This window comes from Cariama cristata, unplaced genomic scaffold (genome assembly GCF_000690535.1).
Source record: "Cariama cristata isolate BGI_N322 unplaced genomic scaffold, ASM69053v1 scaffold8326, whole genome shotgun sequence".
NCBI lineage: Eukaryota > Metazoa > Chordata > Aves > Cariamiformes > Cariamidae > Cariama > Cariama cristata.
Window position 1 is genome coordinate 61,386 of NW_009621488.1, and position 10,112 is coordinate 71,497.

General features: G+C 52.9%; 1 protein-coding gene across 1 annotated transcript in view; it reads left to right on the forward strand.

The window, feature by feature from the left end:
• The first annotated feature begins 1,488 nt into the window (after positions 1 to 1,488).
• FAM166A (family with sequence similarity 166, member A) overlaps positions 1,489 to 10,112 on the forward strand; it is a 15,191-nt gene continuing 6,567 nt past the window's right edge. The window contains exons 1-3 of the mRNA XM_009701982.1: positions 1,489 to 1,544; positions 5,208 to 5,401; positions 9,067 to 9,153. Of these exons, the coding sequence (XP_009700284.1) occupies positions 1,489 to 1,544; positions 5,208 to 5,401; positions 9,067 to 9,153 (337 nt within the window). The remainder of the gene's footprint in view (positions 1,545 to 5,207; positions 5,402 to 9,066; positions 9,154 to 10,112) is intronic.

The following is a 10,112-nucleotide window of genomic DNA, read 5'->3' on the forward strand; positions in this document are numbered from 1 at the left end:
CCCCCTTGGGCTGATGGGACCTGGACCAGTCCGGAATCATTGTTTGGTGCCATGAATACGGTGCTGTGTTTCAGTGAGCTGTTTTTTCATCTTCATGTTAAACTCAGGAGATGATCTAGGCTGGGAGGAACCTTCATAGGTCTGTTATCAAATTGTCCGCTAGAAGCTGAACTAACTTCAAGTCTCCATTGGGGTGCTCTGGGCCTTCCCCATCTGGGCTTTGAAGGTCTCCCAGGATGGAGATGCCACCGCCTCCCCTGACCCTGTGCCAGGGCTGTGCTGTTCCAATGGAGGAGCATTTTCTCCTTGTGTCCGGTGAGCCTTCACCTTGTTGCATCTTGTGCCTGTTACCTCTTGGTCTTTCACTGGGCACCTCTGAGAAGAGCCATCATGGCCCTCACAGCCCCATCCACCCTGCAGACCTGGGGCTGCTGGAGAAGTCTGTCCCTGATCAGAGCTCAGGTATTTAGGCAAACTCAAATACATTTATAAAGGCTGGAAATTCCAGATCTCTCAAAGTGTTTAGGCACCAAGGGCAAGAGTCAAAGCAGCACTTTTATCTCTTCAGATACAATTTTGGGTGGAGGACAGCACCTGAACAGATGAGAACAACCCTCGAGTACTCTACGATTTCTGGTTAGTAGCTTTGAAACCTTAAAACGATTCTGCCAGCCACGTGGTCGAGCTCTTCAAAGGCCGCGGAGGGACTTTGGCGGTGACCCAGGCTTGCTGCTGGTGTTGCAGTTGGTAGAAACAATGCTGGTGCTAACAGGTGTAGTGGTCTTTGACTTGAGGATGTACTGGCCACCGTGGCTGCTCGGTAAACAGGAGACCCGTGTTCTGGGCCTGCCTTCACCTGGAGTGGGGTGAAACACAAAACAATGTGACCGTACAATGTTGGGAATGGCAACAACCTTTATCCTGCACGAAGCAAGGCAGTGGGGGATTGCATCCTCAAACAGCCAGGCCGGGAGGGCAACGAGGAGCAGGGAGAGGAGGGCTGAGCCTTCCACTGCAGCGCGGTGAATCCCTGAAGCTCTGCCTTGAGGTTTCCTCAACAGAAGCACACACATGTGGGCCGGGGTGTGCGGACAGGGCTGGCCTGGCCACGCGTGTGCTTGCAGCAGTGAGCAGGGCACGCACAGCCAGGCTCTCCCGAGTTGTGCGTGTTGGACGTGAACCACGCTGTGAACACGTGTTTGTGCTGGGGCCACTTACCGGGAACATCTGGTGTTACTGTCCCAAGGGCTACGAGCCTTCAGGAAACCTGACAAACGCTACAGAATCTCCATACTCATCCAAAATTTCCAAGTGGAGGGGAAAAAAAAAATAAAAATGTGTCCAGAGAAACCTGACAAGCTGTGTGCTGTAGCTGGAAACGCTGTTGGGTACCGCTGTCGCTCCTGGCAGCGTTACAGAGGTTTCCTGGGCAACTGCATCGCTTCGTCTCCTCCCTCCCACGCTGCCACTGAGAGCTGCAGCATTGCCATGGCAGCCCCGGAGGAAAATAACCTCTTCCCTCCCAATCCCTACTATATCCCTGGGTAAGTTCTGAAGTTCATCCAAAATGTGCATTTCCAATGCAAATAGCTCCGGTTGGGATCACATAATATTTGAGTCATGATATTTTGTTGTGGGTTTTTTTTTTGTCTAAGACACTATTAAATATTCTGCATAACAGTGCTCTGAAGGAGACAGGGCTCCAGGATAAGAAGCACCGCCTTATAACAGGGTATTAATTAAAGACCATGCCGTAGCGCATTGAGGGTAAAGTCAGAATTGTTTTGTTTTGGGGTTTTTTTGGTTTGTGGTTTTTTGGTGTTTTTTTTTTTTTTTCCCCACCCCTTTTTTTCATTTGTTTTAAGCTGCCAAATGTTACCAGGCCTGCTGTGCAGGGTTTGGTTTCCAAACTGTCCTAACTTTTGCATCAAGGATGTTTGAAGATCTTTGAATATGTATTTGCATAGACATGATGTGCTCTTGTCAAATTGGTTGAAGCACAAGTCCTGCTGCCAGATCTGAGCTCTTTGAAGAAGTCAGTGACTGTGGATGCTGGTGATCTAGTTGATATGTAGCTAGACTTTTTTTTTTCCAAACCTTTTTGCAACATTCTTCTCTAAAGGCTTGGAAAGAAGAAAACAAGCTCTCATGGGTAAGAGGTAATGAGTTATTGCTTAAAAGGCAAGACACAAATGGCAGAAATAAGTGGATAGGCCTGAGGGTGAAGTAGAGAAGTTGTGCGTGGGGTCCCCTGGTGACCCGTGCTGGGAGATGTGGTCCGTGACACCTGTCAAGGGGCTGGGAAGGGCTGGGTGGCCACCGAGGGAAAAGAAGCTTCTGTCGGTACAAAATCACTCGGATTAGTCCGGCCGGAGGCTGACTCCGAAGGGCGTCAGGTCGACCTCCCGGGGCGGAGGGGCTGCAGACCTTGGCGCAGGGAGGGCAGTGCGGGCACCGGGCAGCTCCTGGGCTGCCGAGCAAGGGTGGAGCGTGGTTCCTTCCTTAGCGATGCTCCTGCGGTGCTGATCAGATCCGTCCTTCCCATTACAGCAACAGGCAGGATTTTTCCATTACTGAGCTCTCTATCTTCCAAACTTACATAAGCTCTGGGGTTGGTTTGGTTTTTTTTACCGCGTTTTTGCGTTGCTGCGGTTGTCTGAGCGATGCGACGTGGTCCTCCGTGTGTGCTGTCACCCTGTCAAAGTTGTGCGCTGACAGCGGCTTGGGAAAGACGAGTAACAGCAAGGAGGGAGCTGTGGCTGGGCTTGCACCTCCAAAAGCCTCAAAACTTGCCCTTGCTACCTCCTGCCCACAGACCGCTCCCCCAAAAGCAGCCTCAAGCCCTGATACCGACACAGCAGCTGGGGCTGCTCCTCTCTGGGCTGTTGCTTTGGCCGCTGAAGGCAGGAGGAGGAGGAACAACCACCTTTTGCTACTGCATTTTGCAGTGCTGTGCAGGCTCGTAGCATCACCCCAAGCCCCAGAGGAAGCCCCGGTGGGTGGCTGAGGGTGCTGCTTTGCATCTGCTTTGGGTGGCTGAGCGCAAGGAGGAGCTGCCTGAAGGGCATCGCCGGAGACGGGGCTCTGCAGCCAGTGCACCCTGTGCTGGGGTGCTGGCAGGAGGAGGAGGGGGAAGATGCCGCATCGCAGCATCTCGCTGGTTGTCCCACGTGCCGTACCCGGCTGTGCCGGTGAACCCACGAACACGATGAGGGCATCAAAATAGGTTGCTGTTACTCGCATTGGGCAATGGTCACAGCCAGGGCTTTGAAATGCCACCACACTGCTGAAGAGCGTTGGGAAGCCAAACCCACCGTGTGGGATGGTTCGGGAAGGACTTGGTGCATCAGAGAAGGGGTAAATCCATGAATCCTGAGCACCGGGCACAGCCCTGCCGGCCCCGTCCTGGCCCTGCGGCGCTGGGAAGGGCGCAGAGCCGAGCGAGGACGGGCCCAGGGCCAAGGGTTTTCCCTGGCGATCAGGAAGGCAGAGCAGGTTTAGGTGCTGCAGTCCGGGGAGCGGCGATGGCAGAGATAGGGCTGAGTAAGGGAAAAGTGAAATGGGGCTCAGCCTTGGGAAAGGCGGTTACTCACCGGCGAGGTTTGAGATCGAGGGCTGCAGCGCTTCAGCGTGAACTACAGAAAGGGGGGATCCCTCTGGGGCTTTGGTCAAAATACCAAGCAGGAGAAGGACAAACAGCCCCACTGAGAGCAGTCTCTTCCCCAAGCACCACGGCTTTTATCAGCAGCACTTGTAACTCACTCTGCGGCAGAGCCCTTCTCTATAAACCCCGACTGACTCGCCCGAGCTCCTCGGCTTACCTCGCCTTTAATTGCTTATGAATTGAATCCTTTCTCAGCCCTACCATTATTTTGTTCATGATCAAAATCCCTCTGGCCATCTTGTAATTATTCAGGCTATGTCATTTGTGCTCTTGCTCAACTTTATCGTCCCGGTGTAGCTTCCCCGTGTTGCAAGACGTATTGAAAATCAATGGGGATGAGCCACCGAGCTCCTCCGGCAGCTGCTGGTGAGAGATCCTGCATGCAAAGTGGGAAACCTTGCCAAGTGTAAATGCACGGCTCTGCTCGCTGTTGTTTAAAGTATTTGGAAGAGAAAGTACTTACTCATCGTCGTATGATCCTCATGCATCATCTGGCTTTATCCCCAGATACGCAGTGGGCTCATTGATTGAATATTTCTGTCTGTACATTGCAGCTGGCAGCTCTGCTTTTCTTCTTCCGCGGTGGAATAACATCACCATTAGGAGATGTGATACTGGGAATAGCTGACGTTTCAGATCTCTACTGGTGACCTCAAGAGCAGAGCCGGAGCTCCAGCACCTGCCCTCCCCTGACCCACTGGAAAGTCCAACCGTCCGTCCCAGGCCCCGGGGAGCGGAGCAGCAGCGTGTTGCTACACCCCTCGCAGAGGTCCCGGAAAAAGCAGGCGACGTTTGTTACTGGCGCTGAGCAGCCGCCTGCCCACCCGTGCCTCTCCCACCCAATGCGGTGCCTGGGTGGGTTGGTGAGCCCGGTCCCGCTCCTTGCTACAAGGGTACGGAGCGGAGAGGTTTGGAGGGTAGAAGCAAGCAATTTTTCCGATTTTTGAGTTTCAGTGTTGAAGAAGGGACACTGAGAATTTCCCAGTAACTCACTGTGTTTTCAAACAGAGAGAGGGATTGCAAAATTTAAAATTGAGGCATGTTTAACTGGAAATAATATTTTAACTGGTGGGCTGTCAACGTCAGCGCTGTCAAAGCGACTGCAGCCCACGCTGTGCTCCTGCTGTAACTTCTCCCATGCACCGGCGCTGCTTCGGCCACGCTCCCTGACCTTGTCCCCTATTCCTCCGTGAACCGAAGCACAAGCCTGTGCCTATCCACACCTGTAACTCTGTGAGCCGGTTTTCATGCTGCCGTGTAAAAACATGCATGTGCAAATACAGACGCACCTGCCTGGCTTCATGCATAACCGCACGCGTCTTCCCGGTGCTCCCCTCGCGCTCCTGCTCCCGCGGCATAAACTCCTTCAGGCTCGCAGGCACATCCCTGTACAACCACCTTCCCCGGGCTCACGTACTCCAAGCCGTGCGTGCTCCTGGCCGTGGCCTTTCCAGGGTACAACAGCTCTAAAGCCGATTATCCCACCAGCAGACACCTTCCCGTGCCATCTCGGTGGCTGCTCTGTTTTTGGTTTCCTCCTCAGCTACCAGGGCTTCGTCCCTCAGTACAACTATCAGTGTGGAGAAACCTTCGGCAAAACCACGTACCGCCTGCTGACGGATCCTGGTGTTGGGAAGAGCCCTCGCTCCTTGCTGGCGCCGCTGCCCAAGCAGAAGTTCGTCGAGGACTTCAGCGGGACGAAGCACGGTGTCCAGGATTATCTCCCAGGGCATCCAGGTGAGCAGACCCTGGTTGTCATCCCTTCGCCAGAACGGGCTCTGCTAACGAGCACGGGGTCAATCACGAGCAGCGGGGTCTGTGCCCGTCCTCGAAAGGCTCCTGGGGTGAGCCGGGATGTTTTCCGTGGAGCAATCATAGCTCCGGTGTAGGAGCACGGACACCTGGAGAGCGGCACGGGTGCGGAGTTGGAGCGCTCGGCCTCAGCTGGTGAGCACGGGGCTTCTCACGTTGGTGTCTGGTGGAGTGGAGAGGAGAATTTCAGTTCCCAGCTTCTCTTTGGTTAGATGAAGAGAAATGATTTCATGGCATATTATGAACTCACTCCCTAATTCTTCTGTATTCCTGTCATGGTTTAACCCCAGATGGCACCTGAGCCCCACACAGCCGCTCACTCCCCCCCCGGCGGGGTGGATAGAAGTGAGAAAATTTGTGGGTTGAGATAAAAACAGTTTAATAATTGAAATAAAATAAAATAATAATAATAGTAATCACAATATATTGTAATGGAAAAGAAAATAACAGGGAAAAAAAAAAACACCTGAGAAAAACAAGTGATGCAAATGAAAAGAATTGCTCACCACCAACTGACCGATGCTCAGCCAATGCCCGAGCAGTGGCTCCCCCTGCCAACCTCCCCCCGTTTTATTGCTGGGTATGATGTCATTCCATGCTGGATATGGGATATCCCTGGGGTCATTGGGGTCAGCTCTCCCGGCCGTGCCCCCTCCCAACTCCTTGTGCCCCCCCCAGCCTCCTCGCTGGTGGGGTGGGGTGAGGAGCAGAAAAGGCCTTGGCTCTGCGCAAGCCCTGCCCAGCAGTAACGAAAACATCCCTGGGTTATCAGCACTGTTTGGGTCACAAATCCAAACCACAGCCCCGTACCAGCTACTGTGAAGAAAAGTAACTCTGCCCCAGCCAAAATGAGTGCAATTCCAGAGGCTAAAATCCATCCCTCTGGGGAAGACCGGCTCTGCCACCTCCGACCCTTTCTGGGCTGTCCCGCCTGGTGCAGAGCTCGTTCTGCTCGGAGCTCTTACTCACAGCTTGTAGGTTCATTTTGCACCTTCCTGCTCCTACCCCAGCTCAGCAGAAGAGCTCGTGTCCCCTTCCCCGTCCCCTTCCCCTTCCCACGGGCCCTATCTCCTCCATCAGACACTGAGACGTGCTCATGTAGCTTCCCAACACTGGGAATTTGCAGCAATCTCCTACCAAGTCCCATCCCCTCGGGGCAAAACGCCTGGTCCCTGTTGAGCAAACCACAGCAGCCGCACCGTGATCTCGATCGGTCCCTTTCGAGGACGTGCCATCCTTTGGAGACGCGTTTGCCGTGTACCACAGCACGTGTCTACGCCGCGGCTGTTGTGGATGCCCTGTTCAGTGGGAGCGAGTCCTCTCCTGGCTGAACGCAGGGGTAACGCGCCTGAGTGGGATCAGGGTCTTCATTTCCCTGGGGATGGCCACACCGAAGCGACGCTTTCCCATTGCTCGCTGGGAATTTGTGCCGTGTAGCTTCTTGCAAGCTTTTGCCCTTTCTGTTCGTCCTAGCCATGTTTTCCAGGATCCTGGTCTCCACTATGCAGGTGGTGTTTACAGGCTTCATCCTGGACATTTCAATTTGCATTTCCTTGGACTAAAATGTGGTTTGGATGGACCCAACTAACCAGCTGACCTAGTCGCTCGCTCTCATTATCCTGTCCTCATTCTTCTTCTCTCCTGGCCAACGTTTATGCCATCTGCCAACGTTTGCAGCTGGGAGCTCACCTTTGCTGCTCGTTGGTGAAATGCTGAAGAACGTGGCTGCAGGGAGCACCCTGCCGTGCTGATAACTCTTCATCGACAGCTCCTGCTGTCAGTGGGCGATCCCTTAAACCCTCCACTGCAAGCTTCATTAGTACTGCCTGGCATCCTCGTGGGTATTTTACGTGGTGGAGATCAAAGAGCTCACGGTAGCGTTGGATCTGTGCGGTTGCCTTTAGGAAGCGCAGTCCGAAGGCTTTTTCTCAAGGGCTGGTTTTGATAAAGCCTTGTTGATGGGCACCACGTCTTTTGTTGGGTTTTGTCAGTTGAATCCCATGTTGTTTTCTGGCTGGAAGCGAGGTCAGGCTCTGTTGGCTGGGGACATCAACCAGGGCTATGCTGGACCTGTAGGGGTGGCCGTGTTGGCATTGAGGGGGGGTTTGGCACAGGCCAAGCGTGCAGGCACCCACTCCCCAGGGACCTGAAAACATGGGGATGTTTACTCAAATCAAAGGCACGGTGCTCTCCTGGCTTTTAATTTAGTGCCTCACTGGGCAACCTTTCTGAATCAGTAAGATTACAAAAGCCAGGGTCATAAAAAGGAGCTCACGTGGCTTTTTCAAGTACAAAACAACTTTGGTTTTCCTTTTCCTTTGGTTTGTGGGATAAAGGGAGTAGATGCAATATTTTCATTAATAATGAAGGAAATATAAGACAAACTTGCTTTAAAATTTGCACACTGGTGAAAAATGACTTTCCTCAAGGACTTGTCTTTATTTTCTTTCTAGCCTGGACAACAATTTGTAATTCAGTTACGTAGTGTATATATAAACATTACAAGGCTATATAGAGTATATATACTTTATAATACAGTTATAAACAGATTGCAAACCTAAATGCCCAGACTCTTGCAGAAAGGGGCAAATTTTGCTCTGTGCTGTTTGAGCCAGGACAGGTTGTAATTCCCCGGCACTCTCTGCGGGTGAAGCCTTTGCTGGCAGACGGTCTCTCGTCCGTGGGGATTTGCACCGTGCTACAGATGCCCACCAACCATGAGGAGGTCAGGGGAAGGCAATAATGACCAGAGGGCTGAAAGAAAATGCCCTGTGACAACAAAAATGGAAGGAATGTGGTTTGATTTAAAAAAGACAAGACTGAGATAGTAACAGTTTTCCAATAAGGAAAAGATTGTTGCGGGGCGTAAGAGCGATCATCCTCCGTAACCACCGAGGAGGGCGAAATTGGCTTCGCTCCTGGCACAGAGCAGGAGGAAGCGCCCGGGCTGGGGGCGTCGTACGGGGCCTGGGGAGCCACATCGTGGGGTGTTTGTAATCATGGAATCGTAGAACGGTTCGGTTGGAAGGGACCTTAGGGATCATCTCGTTCCAACTTTAAGGGAAAGTCAGACAAAAGTTGCCAAGCTGAGCTGTCCCTGCGGAGTCTCAAGCCGCGGGGCTCTGTCCCCAGTTCACAGTGGAGATATTTAGCACACGCTGGATGTAAGATAACTTCTTTTTCCAGCAGACCCTTTCCTCAATAAGCAGCAGCAATGCCGGTGCACGAATTCCTCAGGGCTGGGGGTCTGTGTTTGGGGTGTGCTGATGCAGCCACGTGGAGAAAAGGGTATGGGGGGATGGTGGTTTATCCCCTTCTTTATAGCTTGGCTGATGCTATTTTACAGTTTAGGCATCACTTGGAATAAATTTTAAGTTACTGAACTTCTATTTGTGCAGGTTTTCTGTGCAGGCCGGTTTGCTGGCTGGGGCTGATGGCTCTCGCAGGATGCCTTCACAGCCCGTGGGATGCTGTCAGCCTCCAGGCTCCTTTCTTTTCCTTCGGAGGGGCGTGGGAGGAGGCAAGGTCCACTGCGATGGGAATCCCTTGTTCAGCCACTCCGTTCCCCTCACTCAGTGTCTGTCCCGCAGGGCATTTTCCCTATGAGAAAGCTGGGGCTGCAACGAACTTTCCTGAATCAGTCCTTGGACCAAAACCTCCCCCGGCAGGACCCCGGGGTCAGGGCCGGAGCCAGAGCCGGCAGAGGAAGAGCTGATGATGATGCACATGGACCCCGTACCCAAGCACCACCCCGGCGAGTATGTCCCGAGGACACAACTGCCTCAGGAGTATCCACAGAGGATTTCACGCCATCCTGCACCTCAGGAGCGAGAGTGGCGATTGCCCGAGATAACCCCAGCCTGCAAATGGAAAATGGAGCGAACCCGGCCGGCTTGGTGGTGCCTTGGCGGGAAGCAAACCGGTAAGTGGTCTTGGGTGGAAAGGACGGGGGATAAGGGAGGCTGCTGCGGAGGGATGGGGCTGTGGGGACTGGTGGGCATGGAAGGGATCTCCTTGGTCCTGGGGTGTGAAGAGGGAATTTCATCTGAGCGTGGAAGGCAAGGACAGAAAGTTCAGTGTGTCGTGTGAAGAAATATCAAATACACGAATGTTCCTAGCAGTAGGAAATGCACCACATCTTTGGGAAATTGTTAATTGTTAATTATTCTTCCTAATCAAAAAAGGTTTAACTCCCCATTTGGTTGAGTTTGAACTTCACATCCCAGTCATTAGATCCTGACTTACGCTGTGCTACGCAGCCGGACTTGTGTCTCCTTTGGGTGAAGTGGGAGCCCTGCCGCTGCCCGCCTCCTCCTCTTCCTCCCCAAAAAGAGAGCACTCCTGGCACCTTCGGTTACGTGCCAGGTTTCTGATCCCCTGACTGCTCCCACCTGAATTTCCCACTTTCGTCATCCCTCGTGTAACACAAGCACTGGGATTTGCCTACGGAGCTGGGTGCTGTTTTGCAGGGCACAGCGGTATCGCTCAGGACCGATGTGCTTGAGCCCCTTATTTCTCCCAGAGCCAGAGACAGCGTTTGTCACCTTCCAGCCAGCCGGGGCTCTGCAAATCCCCTGAAGGCAGAGATTAGAGATTTGACGTATGGAGTCAAAAGCTGGCTTGGATATAAATCCCA